Here is a 24,420-nt window from a genome sequence, read left to right on the forward strand (position 1 = left end):
AAGTCCCATTCCAATCCGTTAAACATCTAAAATCCACCTAAGGCCCCCAGACCTCAACCAAACTACAAACAAGTCCTAAAATACTATACGAACTTAGTCGAGGCCTCAAATCACATCAAACAATATCAAAAACACGAATCGCACCCAATTCAAGCCTAATGAAAACTAATGAACTCCAACTTATACAATCAATGCCGAAACCTATCAAATCAATCCTGGTTGACCTCAAATTTTGCACATAAATCATAAATGACACAACGGACCTATTCCAACTTCTAGAACTAAAATTCGAGCCCGGTAACCACAAAGTCAACTCTCCAAACTTCCATTTTTTTCAACTTTCGCAATTCAAGCCAAAATCAACTATGGACCTCCAAATCACTATCCGAACACACTCCTAAGTCCAAAATCACCCTATAGAGCTATCGAAATCATCAAAACTCCATTCCGGAGTCATTTACGCACAAGTCAATATTCGTTCAACCTTTTCAACTTAAGCTTCCAACCTTGGGACTAAGTGTCCCAACTCATTACAAAACATCCCCGGAACCAAATCAACTACCCCAGCAAGTCACATATCAAAAATTGAGCATAGAATAGTGTCACGCCCCGACCTCGGGGAGCGCGACCAGCGCTCAACCGAGATATCCCGGTTAAGCAAGCCTGCTAGATGCCTTCTACCCATACTTGCCCATTAACAATATAAGAACCAATACAAGTGATAGACATGAGAAGAGTCAAGTGTTCCACAATCTTTTCCATTACTAAAGGATATTCATTTATGATTTTCAAAATATTACAAGTTTATAGATATGATGAAAAACATGTTTTCCCAAATACCAACACTTACTAGTTTAATTCCCAACATCACACACCACCCACAACCTGTCTACGGAGCCTCTAAGTACAACAGAAGAGTAGTGTGGAAGTGTCGATAATAAGTCCCCGACTATACCTCAAAACATTAAGTACAACGCTAAATGACATGAAGCCCGGAACATAGTAGGGCTCACCAAAATATGCTGAATAGAGAGTAACTGCTAACGAGGATCAAAATCGTCTGATGACGAACTACCTGCATCTATTGAAGATGCAGTGCCCCCGGCAAAAGGGACGTTAGTACATATGGAATAGTATTAGTATGCAAAGTTAAATGTCTCTTTTCAATATAGAATGCCAATATAAGAAAAGGAAAAACAACAAGTCACAATCAACAATATCCAAATGCCCAGTTAAAACATAACAATTTTTAAAATACGAAAATAATATATATTTTTTGTTGGGAGATCATTAGGACCGATATACCACCGTGTTTTTAGCATGGAGTCCGATCACGCCCGATCGGCTAGGCCATCTCTCCATGAACAAAGTAGTTTGACATGTGATGCGAAAAAAAAAGGTTTTACCAAGAGTAGTACCACCATGTACGCAACATGGCGTCTGATCTCCACCCGATCGGCTAGGCCGCCTACCCACATATGCCGTGTGGGTTGACTTTCCATTTCACAGCTAATATCAATCTCATCCCAATTAAGGGGAATAATCACAATCACCTCAATATTTCAATCTTATCCCAAATAAGGGGAATAATCACAATCCATCCCTACACCGGCACGTGTAGTTTAGGGTGTGGGCCTTATGACCCATCCTCGGTTTGCTAATGATACTCCCAAAAATATTTTTATTTTGCACACAAGGGAAACAAAAGTACAAATATATTTTATAGTCACCTCTTAACATTTCACCCTATATATATAGCTTCGTTAGTACTTTCAACCATTCACAACATCATTATTTCCTTGGCTCTCTTGGCCATACTTATGATTCTTCATCCATGGCACGTTGGCCGTATTTCATATTCCACATTTTCATTCTTTACTTTCATGGATCATCATCATAAATATCAACAAATAGAATATTTCGGAAATCACAATTTTAGGTTTATTAGTAACGAAGACTTTAAACACAATGGATTTCTTTCCAAGAAATAGAGTAAAATGATTGGCACAAGTTAAAATCATAAACGAGTAACACATCAGTTATTCTTGAAATACTTTTTCCCAAAAAGTACAATACACAATTTCAACTCATGAAGATATAAGAGCTCAAAACACATTGGAAATACTTACAAAGCATAGCATTAGTTAAAACAATCACATTTGGGCATAACTTGGGTACATAAGCTTTTAGGCAAATTTATTTTCAAAGTCAGTTTGGAACAGTTGAATCAAGGCCTATTTCATAACCTTTATCACATCATTTCATTTCCTCGGCACCATTGACCACAAGTATACCTTTCATTCTTGGCACGTTGGCCACACTTTATATCTCCAACCCAGTTCTTTCACTTTCAAGCATCCTAATAGATTATCAATAACAAGGCATTTCAAATCAAGACTTTAGGTACACATATAAGCAATTGGAGTTTTAGACGCATGGAGTATTCTTTCCAAGTTAAGCATAATGGACTTTCATTTGAAACACGACCCAAGGCATAACATTTTGATGCACATATCATTTTTGAACACATTCCCGTAGGATAACATAATGTGATAGGAACATTCAGAATGCATTTTGAATACATAATTCTCGACACTGGCTTACTCGGGACAATCGAATTTATTGGGAATAACTCAAAATATGGGAATAAGAAACTTGAGCCAACCATACTTGAAACTTACGAGAACATCGTGGAATTTAATTTTAAGAGAGTAGTTTAGCCAACATACCTTGTTTGAGCTTTCCTTAAGTTACTACAACGTCCCAACACTTCTAGCAATAACAATCTATAGGAAAATAGCAAAAATCGGATAATAATTAGAAGGATTCACATGGTGTAACTCTCTTAGGAATTTTGTCAAACACCTAGTATGCAAAATAGACTATAAAGCTCTACATTGGTAATCCCGTCCTCCCTCAACCAATTTCAACAAAAAAAACTAACCAAAATGGTTCATTAATCCCACATACTACAACCTATTGTCACATGCATGGCCTATTTCCAACCCCCACAATATACTTGAACTCATAACTTCTTGTATGAAAGCTTAGGAGTAGGACTTACCCGGATAGATGATAATCTAGTGATTGGCTTCCTTGATTCTTGAAGATTGGTGCAAAAATGGGTGATTAGAATGCTAGATTTCCTCCTTCTCTCTCTAACATACTTTTACCTCTCTCTAAAATCATCAGACATTTGCTTCAAAATGAGCCCCTAAGGCTAGTTATCAAAATGGGGTCGGGTTATAAAAATAGAAAAATCGACCCTTTGAACTCAGGTCTGCGGTTGCAGAATGGACCGCATAACAGATATGCGGCCAGCAAAATAGGCCGCAAAAATGATGCCAAGAACTGGGCTGGTCTGGACCGGTCTGCGACAGGTCTGCGGTCCGTAGACCACTTATGCGGCAGCAAAGTGGACCGTAGAATCGCCCAATGAAATTTTTCATGCCAAATCTGCGATGGAAATGCGGACTGCGAAATGGATATGCGATCGCAAAATGGTCCGCAAAACGACCTTCAAAATTCAACTATTTTTCTGCTCAACTCTGCGATGGGTATGCGGCTCGCGGAGTGGTTCTGTGGTCGCGAAACTGACAGCAGAATCGCCTTCTTCTGCCAAAAATTTCCATCAACTCCACAGTGCATTCTTCAACCCAAAATGTCCGTCCTCAAACACATAAGCCTACCTCGGCACCACGAAACCTTAAATTCCTTGGCGAAATTATATGGGGCCTTAGAAATATGCAGTAAATGGGGGAACGGGGCTACAACACTCAAAACGATCGACTGGGTCATTATATCCTCCCTCTCTTAAACAAATGTTCGTCCTCGACCGGGTCTAGAAACATACCTGGAGTCTCAAATAGGTGTGGATATCTGCTCTGCATCTCCCGCTCGGTCTCCCAAGTAGCCTCCCCGACTAACTGACCACTCCACTGCACCTTCACTGAAGCTATGTCCTTTGACCGCAGCTTCCGAACCTGCCGATCCAGAATGGCCACCGTAGAGATAATCATAAGTCAAATCGCCATCCAACTGAACAGTGTTGAAGTCCAAAAGATGAGATGGATCACTGACATACTTTCGGAGCATAGATACATGAAATACTGGATGAACACTCGATAGACTAGGCGGCAATGCAAGCCTGTAAGCCACCTCCCCAATCCTCTCAAGCACCTCAAACGGGCCAATATATTGAGGGCTCAACTTGCCCTTCTTTCCGAACCTCATAACACCCTTCATGGGTTAAACTTTGAGTAGTACCTTCTCCCCCACCATGTAAGCAATGTCACGAACCTTTTGATTGGCATAACTCTTCTGTCTAGACTGCGCCATGCGAAGTCGATCCTGAATCAATTTAACCTTGTCCAAAGCATCCTGAACCAAGTCAGTACTTAATAGCCTAGCCTCACCCGGCTTAAACTAACCCACCGGAGACTGACACTGTCTCCCATACAAAGCCTCTTACGGAGACATCTGAATGCTCGATCGGTAGCTGTTGTTGTAGGAAAACTCAGCAAGCAGTAGAAACTGATCTGAAGAACCCCTAAAATCTATGACATAAGTGCGTAGCATATCCTTCAATATCTGAATAGTGCACTCGAATTGTCCGTCCGTCTGAGGGTGGAATGACGTACTCAACTCAACCTGTGTGCCTAACTCTAGCTGCACTACTCTCCAAAACTACCATGTAAACTGCGTGCCCCGATCTGAAATGATGGACACTGGCACACCGTGAAGGTGAACAATGTCGCGGATGTAGATCTCAGCCAACCGCTCCGAAGAATAAGTAACCCCAACTGGAATGAAATGCGCGGACTTGGTCAATCGATCCACAATCACCCAAATAGAATCAAACTTCCTCGAAGTCCATGGGAGCCCAACTACGAAGTTCATGGTGATATGCTCCCATTTCCACTCCGGAATCTCAAGCTTCTGAAGCAACCCGCCCGGTCTCTGATGCTCATACTTCACCTGTTGACAATTTAGGCATCGAGCTACAAACCTTACTATGTCTTTCTTCATCCTCCTCCACCAATATTGCTGCCTCAAGTCCTGATACATCTTTGAGGCACCCGGATGAATGGAATATTGCGAATTGTGGGCCTCCTCAAGAATCAACTCACGTAGCCCATCCACATTGGGCACACAAATCCGACCATGCATCCGCAGCAACCCATCATCTCCAATAGTAACATCTGTGGCATCATCGTGCCGAACCGTGTCCTTAAGGACAAGCAAATGGGGATCATCATACTGACGCTCTCTGATGCGATCATATAAGGAAGACCGAGAAACCATACAAGCTAGAACCCGACTGGGCTCCGAAACATCTAATCTCACACTGGTTGGCCAAGTCCTGAACATCTTATGTAAGTGGTCTCTCACCAACAGGAATGAATGCAAGGCTACACATACTTACTGCCTTTCTACTCAAGGCATCGGCCACCACATTAGCCTTCCCTGGATGATACAGAATGGTAATATCATAGTCCTTTAGCAGCTCCAACTATCTCCGCTGCCTCAAATTTAGATCCTTTTGTTTGAACAAGTGCTGGAGACTCTGATGATCCATAAATACCTCACAAGACACACCGTAAAGATAATGCCTCCAAATCTTCAATGCATGAACGATGGCTGCCAACTCTAAATCATGGATAGGGTAGTTCTTCTCATGGGGATTCAACTGGCATGAAGCATAAGCAATCACTCTACCCTCCTGCATCAAGACATACCCAATACCAATCCGAGAAGTATCACAGTACACCGTATAACATCCTGACGATGAAGGCAAAACTAGAACTGGAGTTGTGGTCAAGGCAGTCTTGAGCTTTTGAAAGCTTTCCTCACACTCATCCGACCACCTGAATGGAGCACCCTTCTGGGTCAATTTGTTCAAAGGAGCTGCAATGGACAAGAAACCTTCCATAAAGCAACGATAATATTCGTCCAAGCCGAGAAAATTCTGAATCCCAGTAGCTGCAGACGATCTGGGCCAACTCTGAACTGCCTCTATCTTCATTGGATCCACCTTAATCCCCTCACTGGACACCACGTGCCCTAAGAACGCCACCGAATTGAGCCAAAACTCACACTTGGAGAACTTGGCATAAAGCTTCTCCTCCCTCAACCTCTGTAGTACAATCCTCAAATGATGTGCATGCTCTTCCTGGATACGTGAGTACATCAGGATATCATCAATAAATACTATGACAAACGAATCAAGATATGGCTGGCAGTTCAATACTATACTCATGTTTATTTAAAGGCTCCGTAGACATACTGTGGGTCATGTTTTAAATGGGGAAAAACAAACTAAATATGTTGTAGTTGTCGGATGTTTCCATTTTTAAACTATGAACTTGTAACATTTTTCCATCTATCGAAGGAGCTTCCTAATTAATGAACAATCGGTATTGTACACTTTACTCTTTTGATTGAATACCTCTTGTTATTTATTCTCAAATTATTCATGGGAAAGGTTGGATAGTAGGCACTAAGTAGTCTTGCTTGATTGGGATAACTCGGTTGAGCGTCGGTCCCTCTCCCCAAGATCAGGGCATGACACTAGCATTCAACCACAAATCGCATAGAAATCTCACTCTAGCCTTCCAATCACGCAAATTCAAGCCAATCATCAACCAAGAAAGTCAAACAATGCTATAGGAAGGCGATCCTAATCCATAAAGCTTCGATCTTTGATGAATTTCTAAAAACTTAACAAAAATCAACATGGGCATGCATGCCCAAAATTCGAAACCAATACCAATATTTGATGACCTATAACCTGCCGAGTCCAAATATAGGACTAGATTCTGAAACCGAGTCCAAATCGATACTCAAATCCCCAAAATACACTCTCTTAAAGTGTAGGCAAAATCCCCAAATTTTCTTCAAATATTTCATGATTAAAGCATTTAAATCCGTGGTAAATCGAGATACATAATCAAATCCAAGTAAAAATTACTTACCCAAAAAGAAGTGAAAATCGCCTCTTAACGAGCTCCAAAACTCTACATAATGAAATATGAGTGAACCCTCAAAATATAGGCTCTTCTAGGTATCTTCGCATTTGCAACACTGTTTCTGTAGTCCAAATCTCGCATCTACGAGATTCTCCCATCTGGCCATACCTTGCATCTGCGATACACACTCCGCATCTGCGGAGTCGTGGGTGCGTGAATCTACTCGCAGGCGCGTCTTCTCTTCTATAACTATTCTTCGCATATGCGTTCCCCCACTACCAAGCCTGCCTAACCTCGCTTCTACGCATTGTTCATCATATGCATGAATGTTGCTGGGGTGTTGGTCAGCCCAAATGATATCACAAGGAACTCATCGTGACCATAGCGGGTCCTGAATACTGTTTTCAGAATATCCGAGTCCCGAATCTTCAACTGGTGATACCCAGAGCTCAAATCAATCTTGGAGAACACCCTCGTTCCCTGAAGCTAGTCAAATAAATCATCAATGCACAGCAAAGGATACTTGTTCTTGATTGTAACATTGTTCAACTGCCTATAGTCGATGCACATCTGCATAGTACCATCCTTCTTCTTCACAAACAGAATCGGTGCACCCCAAGGCGACACACTAGGCTGAATAAACCCCTTATCAAGGAGCTCCTAAAGCTGCTCCTTCAATTCCTTCTACTCTGCTGGTGACATACGATATGGAGGAATAGAAATGGGCTGAGTGTCTTATACCAAGTCAATACCAAAATCAATATCCATGTCGGGTAGCATGCCTGGCAGGTCTGCAGGAAACATATCCGGAAAGTCTCGCACTACCGGGACAGAATCAATAGCAGGGGTATCAGCACCAACATCTCTCACAAAAGCCAAATAAGACAAACACCCCTTCCCAATCATTTGTTAGGCCTTCAAATATGAAATCACCTGCTGGGAACATAATCCAGAGAACCTCTCCACTCAATCCTTGACAACCCCGGCATCGCCAACATCACAGTCTTAGCGTGATAATCCAGAATAGCATGATATGGAGACAACCAATCCATACCCAAGATCACATCGAAATCAACCATACTAAGCAATAAGAGATCAACTCTAGTCTCCAATCCCCCAATTGTCACCACACACGACCAATACACATGGTCTACAACAACAGTATCGCCCATCAGCGTAGATACATGAACAGGTGAAACAAAGGACTCACGGGGCATATCCAAATAATGAGTAAAATAGGATGATACATAGGAATAAGTAGAACCAGGGTCAAATAATATGTAAGCATCTCTATGGCACACAGAAACAATACATGTGATCATTGCATCTGAAGCAACAACCTCTAGCCTGGAAGGAATAGTATAGAATCGAGCCTGACCGCCACCTAATCGGCCTCCCTCTCTAGGGCGACCTCTAGCTGCCTGGGCCCCACCCTGAGCTGCCTGGGCGGGTGGTGTAACTGTTGGTGCTTGTATCATTGGCCGAGAGCTCTACTGTGGAACCCCACTCAACAATCTAGGGTAATCCCTCTTGAGATGACTCAAGTCCCCGCACTCGAAACAACCCTTCCTCTGACGAAACTCCTACTCCTGATAACCCAAGGAACTACCTGTAGAAACCTGAGAAGACAAGGCATGGTAAGAACTCTGCGGTGGTAATGCATTGAATGATGACTGGCCCGAACGAGCACTGTAAGAACCGTGGCTAACTGATGCACCCCGATGAACTGGAAGAGCCATCTGAGCGGGCCAATAAGGACGACCCCTACTGTGATGGGACTGACCCCCAGAAGAAACACCACTAAAAGCACCCGAACCACGAGGCCTCTTGGCCTCTCTCTCCTCACGCTTCTAACTGCGGACCAAGTCTAACCGCCGAGCAATATCAACTACCTCGTCGAACCTAGCACCTGATGCATTCTCTCGAGTCATCACAAAATGCAACTAATAGCTGAGGCCATCAATGAACCTCCTAATCCTCTCCCTCTCTGTGGGAACCAACCAGATTGCGTGACGATCCAACTCTAAAAATCTTATCTCATACGGGGTCACAGACATGCCCTCCTAGCGTAGCTGCTCGAACTTCCTACACAACTCCTCCCTGCGGGTCGGTGGCACAAACTTCTCCAAGAAGAGAACGGAGAACTCATGCCATGAAAGTGGTGCATCACTGGTTGGCCTGCCCCACTCATAAGTCTCCCACCATTTAAAGGTTTCCCCAGTCAGCTAAAAAGTAGTAAATGAGACCCCACTAGTCTCCAGAATACCCGATGTGCGAAGAATCCGCTGGCACCTATCCAAGAAGTCCTGAGCATCCTCTGACTCAGCCCCACTGAATGTTGGAGGCTTGAGCCTCCCAAATCTCTCTAGTCTCTTCTGCTCCTCATCACTCATAACTGGACCCACCTAGGCCTGAGAAACTACAACCGGCTGGGCTGGTGGTACCCCCGGTGTCTGGAGTCCCTACACTACCTGCTCTGGAGTATGGGTGGCGGGAGTATGAGTACCTCCCTCATCCTGAGAAGTTGTTGGTGCGGCCGGAACTGAAACCGCCTAAAAAAGGCTAGTGCAAACAGACAATATCTGAGTCAGAGCCTCCTAAAGGTCTGGAATCACGATGGACATAGCTGGTGCTTGAGCTGGTCCCACCGGCTCAACCACATCTGGAACCCGCTCCTAAGCTAGAGCAATTGGTGGGTCTACAAGTGCCGTTATTGCTGTTGTACAAGTTGCACCTCGGCCTCGACCTCTCGTGGCCCTAGCTGGTGGTACTGGTGGTCGTCCACCCAATCCAGTAGTACGTGTCCTTACCATTTGTGAGAGAATAGAATAACAAAAGCTTAGTTTCCGGAATCAACAAATTCGCACGACAAGAATACAAGAATGTGAAGTTTTTCTAAGGGTTCGGCAGCTTGTCGAAGATAAGTACAGACGTCTTCATACCGATCCGCAAGACTCTACTAAACTTTCTCATGACTCGTGAGACCTATGTAACCTAGGCTCTGATATGAACTTGTCACAACCCAAAACTCAACACGTCATGATGGCGCCTATCACAGAACTAGGCAAGCTGAAAATCACAATAAAACTAGGCATTTTGTATTAAAAATGAGATGAAGAAAGTTTAACAGTAATAACTCTCATAGATAGTCGATATGAACATCTATGACTCGAATAAAAACTTTCCCAAAATCCAAGTGCCATTTAGTACATGAGTATCTATACAATAACATAGTTTGAAACACTGTCTAAGAAGGTATAACAGTATAAGTAAAACTGAAAAATAGAGGAGGAGAGTCAAGGTCTGCGGACACCAAGGAAGCTACCTCGATAATCTGTGAACAGGTAAAAACTCCAAGATCAGCAACCACCGTGCCCGGAAATACCTGGATTTGCACACGAGGTGCAGAGTGTAATGTGAGTACAACCAACTCAATAAGTATCGTAAATAAACAAGGCAAGGTAAGAGAAGCTAAAATTATTGGTGATACTAGTTATTCCAGTGTGGTTCTGCCCTTTTAGACCAGCACAGAACAATATTTAAAACCAACACATCAAATTTCATGAAAATAATATTCGTGTGAGCATGTGCACAATTTCTCAAATACCCTGCTCAGACAATATCATGGCATGTGCAGGAAGGGAAACAATAAAATCAGATAAATGATCAATAAAATGCAAATTTCACACGCTGCACGGACAACTCACGTGCTAACAATAGAACCTGCACGAACAATTCACATGCGACACAGACAACTCACGTGTCAATAACATCAATATATGGATCTGGACGGACAACTCACGTGCCAATAACATCAATATATGGATCCGCATGGACAACTCACGTGTTGCACGGACTACTCACGTACTGCACGGACAACTCAGGTGCCAATAACATGATCTGTCGGCATAGTCACAGGCCTTCAGTCCAAACATATCATACAGAAGCAATTAAATAAGTATACATGTATATGATGAATAAAGTAAGATTCTCATGCACCTGGACTGGTATAAATGACATGCTAAAGTGTAGGCATGTGCAAAGTGTGCTATCGTAGCTCAAATTGGCAATTTCATCACTGAAAAAATATTTATCAAGTTCGTTCAGGGATTAAACCTTTAAGTAGCCTCAGCATGGCTCAAATAGATCACATAAACTGTTACAACGTGTGAGACATCATAGCTTAAAGCTTAACAATCAATTCTTGGCTTATAAGAGCCCGAGCACAACCTGAACATGAATATATAACCCCGGTGCCCGCACATGGGCTCATCCCCACGCATGTGCGCACCTAATAACACGTGGTTATCACAACAATTCAGGTAATTCGTGCCTCAACTGAGTTTAAATACCATACTTACCTCAAGCAAAAATGAATCACTCCGCTAGCAAGCCCTTACCTCACGAATCGGCCTCTAAAAGCCTCGCATGTAGCCACAAATAACTCGATACAATCAATACAAGCTATATGAATCAATTCCATATGAAAATGCTAAGTTCTTAATCAAAAGTCAAAAAGTTAACTCAAAAACTCAACCTCGAGCCCACGTCTCGGAATCTGACAAAAGTTATAAAATTCGAATACTCATTCAACCACGAGTCCAACTATATCAAAATTGCTCGATTCCGACACCAAAATGTCGCTCAAATCCCCAAAAATTCGACATAAGAACTTTCTCCATTTTTCTCAAAATTTTCAACCCAAAATACTAATTAAATGATAAAAATAATGATATATTCATGTAATTTAATCAAACCCGAGTTAGAATCACTTACCCCAATCACTCCCTTGAAAAACACTCTAAGAATCGCCTCAATCCGAGCTCCCAAAATCAAATTGTGAAATTTTACTCTAACCCTTATTTTTGAAATATTTAAGTCTGCCCAGATGCCCTTCTTCACGATTGCAGAAAACTCTTTGCGATTGCGAAGCACAAATTCACAGGCTGGCCAAATTACAGTACGCGAATGCGGCATCCCACGCGCGAATGCAATACATAATTGCACAGACCTACGCGATCGCTGCCATATTCACGCGATCGCAAAGAACAGCCTCGCGTGAACCCGCTGCCTCACTTCCTTGCACGCGAACGCGATTCACTGTACGCGTTCGCGAAGCACAAGATTCTCAACCTGTGCGATCGCGCCCATCACTATGCGAATGCGAAGAGGAAAAATTTAACAGTCCTCCAAGACCCTTCGCGATCACGGACATATCCACATGATCGCATAGAAGGAAACCAAAACACACCACACCAGCAGGCTTCAGCAATCTTTAAAGTCCCATTTCAATCCGTTAACCATCTAAAATCCACCTGAGACCCCCGGGACCTCAACCAAATATATAAACAAGTTCTAAAACACGATACGAACTTAGTCGAGGCCTCAAATTATATCAAACAACTTTAAAAACATGAATCGCACCCCAATTCAAGCCTAATGAAAACTAATGAATTCTAACTTCTACAATCGATGTCGAAACCTATCAAATTAATCCCGGTTGACCTCAAATTTTGCACACAAGTCATAAATGATACAACAGACCTATTCCAACTTCCGAAATCAAAATTCGAGCCCGATAACTACAAAGTCAACTCTCGGTCAAACCTCTCAACTCTCCAAATTTTAATTTTTTCAACTTTCGCCAATTCAAGCCAAAATCAACTACGGACCTCCAAGCCACTATCCGGACATACTCCTAAGGCAAAATCACCCTACGGAGCTATCGGAACCATCAAAACTTTATTCCGGAGTCGTTCACACACAAGTCAATATCCGGTCAACCTTTTCAACTTAAACTTCCAACCTTGGGACTAAGTGTCTCAACTCATTCCGAAACATCTCCGGAACCAAGCCAACTACCCCGGCAAGTCACATATCAAAAATTGAGCATATAATAGGCAGTAAATTGGGGAACAGGGCTATAACACTCCAAACGACCGGCTGGATCGTTACATGCAAGATATCCATTGATCTTAAAATAATTACTATTTCCTACCCATTTAAAAACTAATTACAATATAATATCTATTTGGCTTAGTTTAGCTTGATTTAACTTGGCTTTGTTTGGCTTCGCTTCTTCGCTTGAATTTGGCTTGGCTTGATTTGGTTTGGCTTGAATTGGCTTGGTTTAGTAGCTTAGTTTGACTTGCATATTTCTGATGATGATATATGTATTTGTGCATAGAGTTTGTGTTTTATATATTGACAATATAAAAAATATTTAACAATCATGCTACTTATGAGATAATTATATGTCAATCTCTATAAATATTAACCGGTAACCTAATAAAAATAGTAACTAAAAGTTTTTTTTATACTATCACTGTATATAGGTTAATCTCAACTTAAATCCTTGTGTATTAATGCTATAGAAGTTAATGGCCTGCTATTGTGGCAGTTAAAGTGGCAGGCAACCACTTGAATATTTGTTGGACGCTTAGCTTCAAGGTCTTGCAACAAAATAAATGTTTCCCACTGGAGTGTAGACAATTTGTAGGCATTGCTATGGAAGGGATAATTATTAAGGAGAGAATAAGGAATAACCAATGTGGACATTTCTCATTTAACAATTTAATCTCGATCATAAGGCGAAAAACTCAGGCTATAAGACTTATTTCATAGACTTAAGTTAATTTAATAACAATATAAAGAAATTTAATACAATGGGGTCATTTGGTTCACGGAATAAGGAATAACAATCCTAGGATATATTTTATCCCGCCTTTGATTGAATTTTTTATTTAGAACAGCCGTTCCGAAAATATTTATATCTCAATTATAATAGGATAACAAACTCATGATAAAACACTAAATGACAAAGGTATCCTTCTTAAAGCTCTTCTCTCAAAATCCTTTAAAAAAGTGAAGGTTAAAGTTGAAAATAAAAATTTATTCAATTTATCTAGTGTAAAAAAAATACCTTTTATATTATACCTCCTATATTCAATCTTTAATCCAATGACCAACATCTACTAATCCACTAAATAATCCCGTGATTTTTGGATCAATGTATTAAAGGTTACTTACTATTGAGATTTATTATGGATCCTTTCCTAATTATTCTCCCTTTTCTGTTTATTGACTCATCTTTTATTTAGGCTAGTTAATACTTATTTTGTTCTTGCCTTGTTCTTCTTCCCAATATTAGGCTAGTTAATCTTTTCGTCCCAATTTTTCTTAGGCTAGTTAATCTTTTCGTCCCAATTTTTCTATCACTCATTGAAATGTTATATACATCACATTACCTTGTACAACTTCCATCATCACAGTTACCAAAAATTCATCACAAATGGGAATATCATATTCCACAAATGGGAATATCATACTCCGACTTTTTACCTATCTTACTTTCTAGATTACTTTTAGTCCATGTTCATTTATAGACAACTACTATAAGTAACCTAAGTGTAAATGTGTACTAGATAATGTCGTTACCTCTGGCATTTACTGCAACAGCTCAATATGGGTGACGTCTGAATGTGGCATAAGCAATACAAGAAATTGATTAACTACATAGGAGTTTTTGACATTTTGTTGTGTTTTGTTGATAAACCCAAAATCCACAAGCATCAAAGTTTCTTATCCCTTAGTGGACTATCACATTAGTTATGAACAAACTCCAGTTCAACTATTCCTTATTCAGAAGGTAGCAAATCAATATTAAACCTTATCTTCTTTGTTTAATTAAAAGCCTGTTAATTGTTAGCTGTTGAACCTTTCAAGAACGTCAACAATTAATTTCCTTTCTCACTACTTGAATTGAACCAAGGTTGTCATTTCTTAATTATTTTTCTCTTTTTTTATTTTTATGTATTTATTTGTTTATTTTTATTTTTATTTTTTTTTCCAAAGTGATATAGAACATAATTTTTTTCGGGTGATGTTCAATAAACTTAACTTAAAACAAAGCTATTGTATACCTACAGATTAACTTATGAGATTCACTTCTCATAGAATGCCTAAGAGTTTATAGAGTTCGACAGAATGCTATTCATATTAGTCATCTCTTGTTTCAAACAAAACATGTTCGATAAATCTAGCAACCTAACTATTGGGATCGAAATAACAAGGCACCGTGAAAAAACTAACAAAGAGAACTTTGATTGCGAAAAATCAGGCGTAAAAGAAATATGCTAAACTAGGCATAATAATTCATTATGGTTTGGTCAATCAACCAACATATGATTCATCACTAAAATAAAAAGAGAAAATATTTTTTTGATAGAATAGTCTCCCCTAAACAAAACTCTCTAAAAGACTATATTGTGAAGGTTGTCTCATTATTGTTGTCAGATGGGATCTTCAATTTATAGAAGTATAAAATTTCTCCTGCAAGAAAAGGATAGACATACGAAGAAGATTTATTCCTTTTAGCAGTCTTTTTTTCTTATTTCAAGAAAAAGAGTTTCAATAGGTTAGAAGTTCAGGGTAATACCCTAACATTCTCCCCTTGGACTTAATTTTCTGGTAATACTTGATCCACCTTGTTCACATGCACAATCTTCATAATTGTTGCTTGTCATGATCAAAAACAGGTATATGTTGAAAAATCTTGGTATTGATTGAAAGAAGCCTAAGAATGGGTTAAAAGGAGTCCACAGATTAACAATAAACATGAGTTAAAACTGATATTGGTTAAGAAGCTCATGCGTTAGAAAGAAGCATGAGTAAAACTGGCACTGGGCCCCGCAAGCATGGGTTAAAAATGAGTTTTATTTTTAGAGTTGCAGCAGCATGAATGTTGAAAATATGGTTGAAACTTGAAAGTTTGTCTCCACACATAGGGTATTGTGGACAATATTTTTTTAGGGGGGATAAAAGCCTTCATTATCGTCAAATTGGTTGCAGCTTTATTTGAACCCACCTAAATCTATCTTCGGCCTTGTTCAACCTGGCTCTGGTATAGAAATTGTATTTTTTTTGTCTTTGTTGGAACTTGAGCCATGATCTCCACGCACTTTATTGACGGAAAAATTATACTGCAAAAATCAGATAAAAATATATTGTATATGTAATTTTATGTATGCATACATAAATAATTTTGAATCTCCTTAACATAAGAGATATACATATTCAATTTCTAAGTGTGATACTTTCGGATTTTTTTGAATATTCATGTAATTTATGCTCTACTATTACCCTAGTGCCTCGTAATAACTTACTCTTTGTTCCAAATCATGTGACAAAGTTGTATAGACATAGAGATTAAGGAAGAAAATAAATTAAAAATTAAAAAAAAAGGAAGAAAGTAAAAAAATTGAAACTTATGATTTTAAACATGTCATAACATTTGTGTGATTATAAAATTTTTGAAATTTTTGATCTTAAACATGTGTTATAATATTTTTGTGATTATAAAAATTTCTTATTAAAGATAAAATATAAAGTTTAAATTAAAGTATTTAAACAATTATATTATTTTTAAATGGACTAAAGAAATATTGTCACATAAATTTAAGTCTAAGGGAGGAAAGCAATCCAGAGCGTTGTTGCTTCATCTCATTTATCAACTTCAGAAATCGGGCGATTTGCACAAGTACGTAGGATTATTTAGGGTCATTATTTACAATTTAACCCTGTCAAAAAAAGTTCAGAGAAAATAGCCTCGAGCGAGAATTTTAAAGCACACGGCCAGGCTTTTAAAATAAGCTGTCAAAATTTGCCACAATTTGAAGCATGCAGTCAAAATTTTGAAGCAGACGTGACGCTTGATTCACAAGTCATTCTCAAGAAAGGAAGTTTCAAGTATTTCGGGTAAGTTATTCAAGGGGACGGAGAGATTAACGAGGATGTCACACATCGTATATGGACGGATGGATGAAATGGAGGCTAGCATCCAGCGTCCTGTGTGAAAAGAATGTGTCACCAAAATTTAAGGGTCAGTTCTACAAGGCGAGGGTTAGACCGGCTATGCTGTATGGGGCACAATGCTGGCCAGTCAAGAACTCTCATATTTAGAAGATGAACGTAGCCGAAATTAGGATGCTGTGATGGATGTGCGGGCACACTAGGTTGGACAAGATTAGGAATGAGGATATTCGGGAGAAAGTGGGCGAGGCCCCATGAAAAATAAGATGCGTGAAGCGAGGCTTAGATGGTTCGGGCATGTGAGAAGGAGAAGCCTAGATGCCCCAGTGAGGAGGTGTGAATGGCTGGCGCTAGCAGGTAGGAGAAGAGGTAGAGGGCAACCTAAGAAGTACTGGGGAGAGGTGATCAGGCAAGACATGGCGCGACTTCAGCTTACCGAGGACATGGCCCTTGACAGGAGGGTATGGAGGTCAAAGATTAGGGTAGAAGGGTAATAGACCGTTCCAGGTTTATTAAGGCTAGCTGACTAGTACATTGTCTTCGATTCTTAGAATACCAGTATTAGGGTTGTTTTAGTACTATCTTCCGCTTCGGTTTTCTAGTACCCTGTCGTGTTACTGCTTATGGCTATTGCTTCTGCTATTGCTATTGCTACTGCTTTCTTTCATTTATTTTTTCTCTGGTCCTTACATTGTTGATATCATTTTTCTGGCCTTGTTGTTATTATTTACTTGTTCCTATTCTTACTCTCGAGTCGAGGGTCTTTCGGAAATAGCCTCTCTGCCCTCCAGGATAGGGGTAAGGTCTGCGTACACATTACCCTCCCCAGACCCCACTTGTGAAATCCCACTCGGTAGTTGTTGTTGTTGTTTGTAGTCAAAATTTTGAAGAAAGCTTCTAAATTTTTAAAGTATGGTGCTAGAATTTTAAAGTACGTTGCTAGAATTTTCAAAACCGTCAGAATTTCTGGTACTTCAAAATTTTGCATGGACCTATTTTTAAATTCTTTTTAGCAAGATCAAAATATAAAAGGTGGTTTTAAAAAGTTCCATCCATCATAATTCTTGTCAACAATAATCTTATTGGGCCATCTTTTTTAACGAATCAACTAGAAAAATTATTTAAATAGCCGTTCATCCAATTGCTTAAACTAGAAATAGTCGGCGAATATATAATATATATAATGCATGAATGATATGTGTATAATTATATATAATTAATATATAAATCTATATATATCGAAAAAAAAAAGTAAATAGTGAATTTGGCTAGCTATTTGTATAAAGATTTTAATCAATTATTGGGCTTTACAAACTCATGGACTTACCACGCAGCCCAAGACATTGCCGTCCACTCCTTGTCTTCCTCATCTTCCCAGTCGTTCAAGGTCACGGTTTTGTCCGCCATTTTCAAACATCTGTTTTACTCTACGTAATTTCTAATCCAAAAACCCCACACCCTAAACTTAAAAAATTTCCATTTTATTCATGGGGTCAGTAAATTTCAACCCGTTCAATAACAACTGGTTCAACAAACCATCAACACCATTTCAACCGATTAATCTTTTAACCCATTTTAATTCCCTTAAAACCCAGCAAAATTCCCCACCTTTTGCAGCCATTTCAAACCCATTTTCAAGAAAACCCCAAAAAACAGCTCCAGAACAACCGGGTCATTACCGGAGAATGCTGGACCAGTTCTACTGGGAATGCGAAACCCGACCAGACTTAAGGCACGCACCCAAAGTGGAGAAGATTTTGAACGAGGACCCGATTTTCGAGAAGAAGGAGAACCCGACTCAGGAAGAGATTGAGGAGAATGACAAATGGTGGGCTGAGTTTAAGGAAAGCCCAGTGGTCCAGTTCTTGGCCCAAGCTGAAGAGATTGCTGATAAGCTTAACGAGCTTGAGCTGAAAGAGAATTCTGCTCCTTTTAGAAGTGAAGATAAGAAATTGTGGCAGGTATTGGGAAAAAACTTCTTTTTATTGTTTAGTAGCAAAATAGCAAGGTTTTTTTTATGTATGTTATGAATCTTTTTTAGTCTATTTAGAGATTGTAGAAAATGTCCAGAATTCGTAGTGTTAGAGAATCCAATTATTAAAGTATTGAAATGAAACACGTCCAGAAATAGATATTGAAGATGCATTATTCATATAGCAGACCAGAATTTGCTCAGGATTCAGATGCCATCTAGCTTAGGATATTTAGTTGGGGAACTTGTCTATCAGTAGTAAGGAAGAAAACTTTTTTTGTTTTTTGTTTTTTTGTTTTTTGGTAATAAGGTAGTAAGGAAGAAATCAGTAAAGTAGGACATGAAACTTAATTTGATGGACACAATTTCATTACTAGGAATTTTTAACCACTTTTATGAATTTCAAAAGTTTAAATTCATTTAATAGTTCAAATTTGAAGTTTGATGTGATATTTTGTTTATGAAATCAGTTTTTAAGAAGCTACCTTTAATATTTCTTTCAGCACTACTAATATGATACAAATGCCAAATTAACATGTTGAACCTCGTTCAAATAGTGTAACATAAAATGGGACATGGTATAGTTTGTGAGTTGCCTATTTGCAATTTAGCTTTACAAGTGACAGCCTTTTCTTGTCTCTAAAGATAACTTATGTAGCAATGAAGTTCCTTTCTATGATAAGTTTTAAAAAATGTCTCTCTTAATAAGTCATAAGTGTGTAAAAGTTTAAGTTTTAACCACAGTAGTTTTTAAGATGATCATGAGTGTGATTGTTGGATAATACACGGAACTTGTTGACTGTGTATGTTCCGTCTGTTTCAAAAATTCCCCAACTGAGTGAAGTTTTCTTTGATTTATGTGAAGGCAGTGCCAAATGTGATTGGATTGGATGGGAGGCCAATGCCCAGAAAAGCGATTAAGACAAAGAAGGAATCGAATGATAAGTTTTGGGATTTTGCAAGGCAATTCTTTTTTGGGCTTTGGGGATTTCGTCAACGCCCATACCCACCTGGGAAGCCCATTGATGCTGCACAGGCTATTGGATACAAAAAGCTTGAAAAGCGATATTATGATTGTAAGTTTGCTTATATTCATTATATAGAGTTGATATGCTCGAGATTTTCTTATTCTTTCTGTTACTAGTAAATATTGTGCTCACTTCTCCCGTACACCTTGAACTGCTTAGGATTCTGGCTCCATAAATTATGAATTAGTAGGACAATCAGTAAGAGTCTAGGTTGTTGGAGCCTTTTTTTTTTTTTTTTTTTTTTAAAAAAAATTTCAATCTTGAATTTAGCTGCTGGTACTGCTTTTCTTGATGGCCATTCTGCTTCCGTTGATGCTTGCAATTTTTGAGTAGTGTATATTGTTGTCTGCTTTTGATTTCTTCAGACAATAGGCATCTGAAGAAACAATTTTCTTTGACTTTCATTTGCAACTGATGACAAAAACAAGGAGTTCACTTGTTAGCTTATCAAGCATTCTTGTTTTTAAAGGGAATTTAATGTGTATCAATGTGGTCAGAGATCTCTCAAATCTGAGAGGGGATGGAGCATAAGTGCTAAATCCCTTCTGGAAGAAGATCTTGCAATGATTAAAAGACACATTCTCACACTTGTTCTGAGTGTAAGAAACTGTTGCAAATTTTTTTTATTCAAATTCGTACTGGTTGACGAAGTGAAACTAAAACCTAAGAGCTGATGACATGTACTTAGTGCATCATCACTATGCTGGCATGATTGGTTTCGTTGCGACACATCATACAAAATATTTACAGCCAGAGTGTTACATGAATTTGGTGATTAATCAGTATGCTGTCGTCATCATTTTCCTTCCAACACATCATAGTTTGTATCCTTGCCTTGACAATTCACTAATGCAGCTGTTAGAGTTGAATGCCACTTTAATTCTAGTTTCAATTCCAATTTTACCAAATTGATATGTGTATTTGTTTTTCTCTAAACTATATTCTATGATTGTATCATGATATATGGTAATGTTTAATTTGAAGCTAAATAGCTGGCTCTTTAGTTATCTGATGCTTTGTGGTGTTTTAAAAGTAATCTGGTGCTATTGTGGTGTTTCAACTAGATTCTATCGGATGTTTTATTGGTTTTGTTTCATTCTTATTTTTCAATGGCTGACTGTTGTCATAATGCTTGAACTCAGTTATTATGAGGAGCGGTGGGTGGTTTTACAAGGATCGATTAGGTCGTTCAAGGGGACCAATGGAATTGATACAACTTAAGACTGCTTGGGGTGCTGGAATCATTGATAAGCATACTTTCATTTGGGGTGAGGATATGGATGAATGGGCTCCCATTGGAATGGTTTATGGTCTGGAAAAAGCAATTGCCACTTGGGAAGGTTTGTCTTTGCAAGCAATGCACAACTTGTCAAGATTAGTCTGCACATTAGTTGTTTTTTCAAACTTAAATTTAATCAGAAAATAGAGGTCTTCTAATATCCCTGGCATTCTGAAGCATATGGTCATCCAGTAAATCATATATTACTCCCAGCAAGCATCGTAAAATTATGAGGTCTTCATCTTCAGTTGTTTATATCACATGCTAGGTTACCTTTGTGCTTGTTCTGTAGTTGTAGAATTTGGTCTATTTTCTCTCAGTTTGTGGCGGTTGAGGCCCATGTTGCCATATGATAAATCCTGGCATTTATTTGGCTGAAGTGCAGTTAGATTAGGTGCTGCTGCTACTGCTTTCCTTCACAAACTACAGAAAGGTATACCTCCTTGGGTTCCTCTCAAAGGACATGAGCCGAAGACATATAAGCAGATGCAAGAAGAAGCTTATGAGAGTAAAAGGCGTGATTTGGCTGTTTTAGAAGCAAATGATGGTGTATGGTCTGGTGTAAGGACTCCGAGTCATGCCTTGTTTCTTTGGGCTAGTGGCTCAGAGCTGACATCAATTTTGGAGGCTGACCACATGCCAAACAAATACATTCCAAAGGATCTTAGGTATGCAGAGTCATTTCATTTTGCAACATTTGTGATCTTATTAGAAGTTATAACTAAGGAATTTTGAGAACGTTTACTTGTGCTGTGCTTGGTCAAAATGTTACTTGTGGTGTAGAGTGGTCTGTAATTCTGTAAGTTAACCAAAAATAATAAAATAAAAAAGAAAGAAACGAGTGCTGAACCCCACATGAAATTATGATTATTTTTTTGTAGAGAAAATACATGAAATTGTGAATTTGTTGAAGCAGGGTAGAAGGTGGGGGATTGTTCATGATGGTTTTAGCTGTAAAAGGTGTATTTATTCAGACCGCCCTTGTAGTTTCGGATGATTTCACTTATTGTAAGGCACTGTCAGATATAATGTAGATTTCAGTTTGTGGTCCACAATGCCATCACGTCTATCATTTCATGGAAAGTGTTGCACTGGGTTGAACCATACTTAGACATTCACACACAACATTTGGGTTCCTTTCGCAGAGCCGTTGCTCTGGGTTGATGCATATGTAATTACTAAGTTGGTCAATAGGTATGTTAGAATTTAGATCATTAGATCTTGCATTCGTTACTTTGTCATTGATATATGCATATCAGAAACATTATGGATTTCTGTTCTATATTTCACTATTATAACTTAATGAGTCTCGGTGCATCAACTTCTAGAATCTTTTAACGAAAGATTTGAGTGGGGTTGATTCATATCTGATAACTTAGCTGGTGATCTACGTGAAACAGGAAAGAATTGGAGAAGGTTATTCCTGGATTGAGGCCATGGGAGGTTCTAAGTGTTGAACAAGCCATGGATCAAATAACATATGGTGGTGAATGGTACCGCGAGCCTCTTGGTTCATACACAACGGGCCCTCCATATATTGCTGACTGGAACAAGGATGTCATGGTACGTGCTTTGTACCTATTAAGAACAGAGCTTCTTTCTTCTCATGTTGGTTGCTGAATTTATCTTTGACTTTTCGTGAACTTGTGGTATGTGTTTTTACAAGTTTGTGCCTGTGTATTACTACTCTTTGGTGATTTATGTCATAGAGGATTTGTGTGACTGTGATCTCCTACTTTTAGATTAGAACTAGACATCCGTGATGTACCTTTAGGAAAGCTTTATGTCTATTTCACACAGGTTGTTTTATGGTGCAAGCCCCTTTATTAAGATGCTAGATTGATCTTCAAATTGGTTTGATAAAAAATTTAACATATTGATAGTTTCTGCATTTGACATGCAGAGATTGTTTGAGATATTCCACGACCTCAGTGTCCAAGTGTACAACAAGATGGAGAGGACAGTTCCCGGTTTCCGTAAAGTAATGGAGAACGTTGAAATTGATTCTGCTGCTAGAGAAACTAAAAGGGAGCAGAAGAGGGCTGCTCAGAAGAGAACTGAGGAGGAAATTGCATTGTTTGGTCGAGTTCGAAGTGATGATGAGTAACATTGCTGGTTCAACTTGACTACACTTTGAACTCAAAAGAACTTTTCTTCTCTTTTCTGTAAATCAAACTACAGATGTCCCTGTACATTGATGGTTAGGATCTGATGCTGGAGGATGCGATTTAGGACCTGCAACGTTATGAGAGTGTTTTTGTAGTTTGGCGATGAGTTAGTAACTTTTCCAGTACGAGCACTTGATGATACATACAAGTTGCGAATTGCAACACTTAGATTTTCATTCAACTGAGTTCTGCTTCTTTTAAATTTTTAATAAGTCTTAAATGTATCCGACAACGCTTTTCTAAGAGTAATTCGAAGATGTATTCGACTATCAATATAAGGGAAAAGTATTCTGTTGTTTCATTTTCTCCTAAAATTATTGCATACTCAGGCATGTAAAAGTAAAGAGGGTAATTGCTTAAAAGTAGGAGTAAAATGTACTGGAAAGATGTAACTCTGTTGTATATGAATATCGAAGATTGAGGTAAGAAAGTACAAAAATTTGGTTCTCAAATTTCTGCCACATGATCGAGTCTTTCTTATGTTGTACTAAAATACTGCAGGTTAGAACCAAATTGAAAGTAATATGCTCAAATATTTTGGTGTTAATATTAGATAGCTATAGTTGGACAGGAAATTGTCACATATAAGAAGGTAAAGTTCACAAAATGAAACTTAAACGTTCTCTTGGGTTTCCCAACCTGATGCCTTGTACCTGCATTGTGGCCCAACTAATTTGGATTTATGTGCTTAAAGTCTGCTAAAGGGGAAGTGCCCCCTACCAATTCTTTTTCATTCCTAGGGTTTAAACCGAAATTCCTAATTGACGATGAAGAGATTTTATCCATCCAATTACTGATCTAATTAATGGTGAAGGAATTTTATTCATCCAATCACTGATCGTGAAAATTAGAGTTACAAGGTAATTTTGTAACAAAAGTATGAAGCCAGATTTTTTATTGACCTTTGCTACAATGCATGGCAGATATCATTTGTTGCTTTTCCCAACAAAATGTTGCACCGTCCCCTCCGGTAAGGACTCCGGAATCAAAGTATGGTTCATTTGGACTCAAGAGACACAAATAGGTTAAAAATAAATTGATCATTTTATATATAGCGCAGTTATTCACTGCGCTATATGTGAACTTAAAATGGACGGGAGGGTATAACGCGCATATATAAGGCAATATACTATATAAAAAAGCGTGTCATCCCCTTCCTCCACCAGACGCGAACCAGAACCCCCAAAACCCTAAA

General features: G+C 39.0%; 1 protein-coding gene across 1 annotated transcript; it reads left to right on the forward strand.

The window, feature by feature from the left end:
• Window positions 1-18,132: 18,132 nt before the first annotated feature.
• On the forward strand, window positions 18,133-23,526 carry LOC104113231 (protein TIC 56, chloroplastic). The gene is made up of 6 exons (XM_009623343.4): window positions 18,133-18,739; window positions 19,616-19,826; window positions 20,921-21,118; window positions 21,443-21,725; window positions 22,458-22,620; window positions 22,961-23,526. Exons 1-6 carry the CDS (start codon window positions 18,266-18,268, stop codon window positions 23,162-23,164), a joined length of 1,533 nt encoding a protein of 510 aa, XP_009621638.1. The 5' UTR covers window positions 18,133-18,265; the 3' UTR covers window positions 23,165-23,526.
• The last annotated feature ends 894 nt before the right edge of the window (window positions 23,527-24,420 follow it).

Source organism: Nicotiana tomentosiformis, chromosome 7, assembly GCF_000390325.3.
Source record: "Nicotiana tomentosiformis chromosome 7, ASM39032v3, whole genome shotgun sequence".
Taxonomy (NCBI): Eukaryota; Viridiplantae; Streptophyta; class Magnoliopsida; order Solanales; family Solanaceae; genus Nicotiana; species Nicotiana tomentosiformis.

Excerpts from the sequence above, each read along its gene's own strand:
- LOC104113231 (XM_009623343.4), top strand. The coding sequence starts at position 18,266 with ATGGGGTCAGTAAATTTCAACCCGTTCAATAACAACTGGTTCAACAAA. Across the intron at positions 21,119-21,442 it reads AGCAATTGCCACTTGGGAAG|TTAGATTAGGTGCTGCTGCT; the intron begins GTTTGTCTTTGC and ends GCTGAAGTGCAG. Across the intron at positions 22,621-22,960 it reads ACTGGAACAAGGATGTCATG|AGATTGTTTGAGATATTCCA; the intron begins GTACGTGCTTTG and ends TTTGACATGCAG.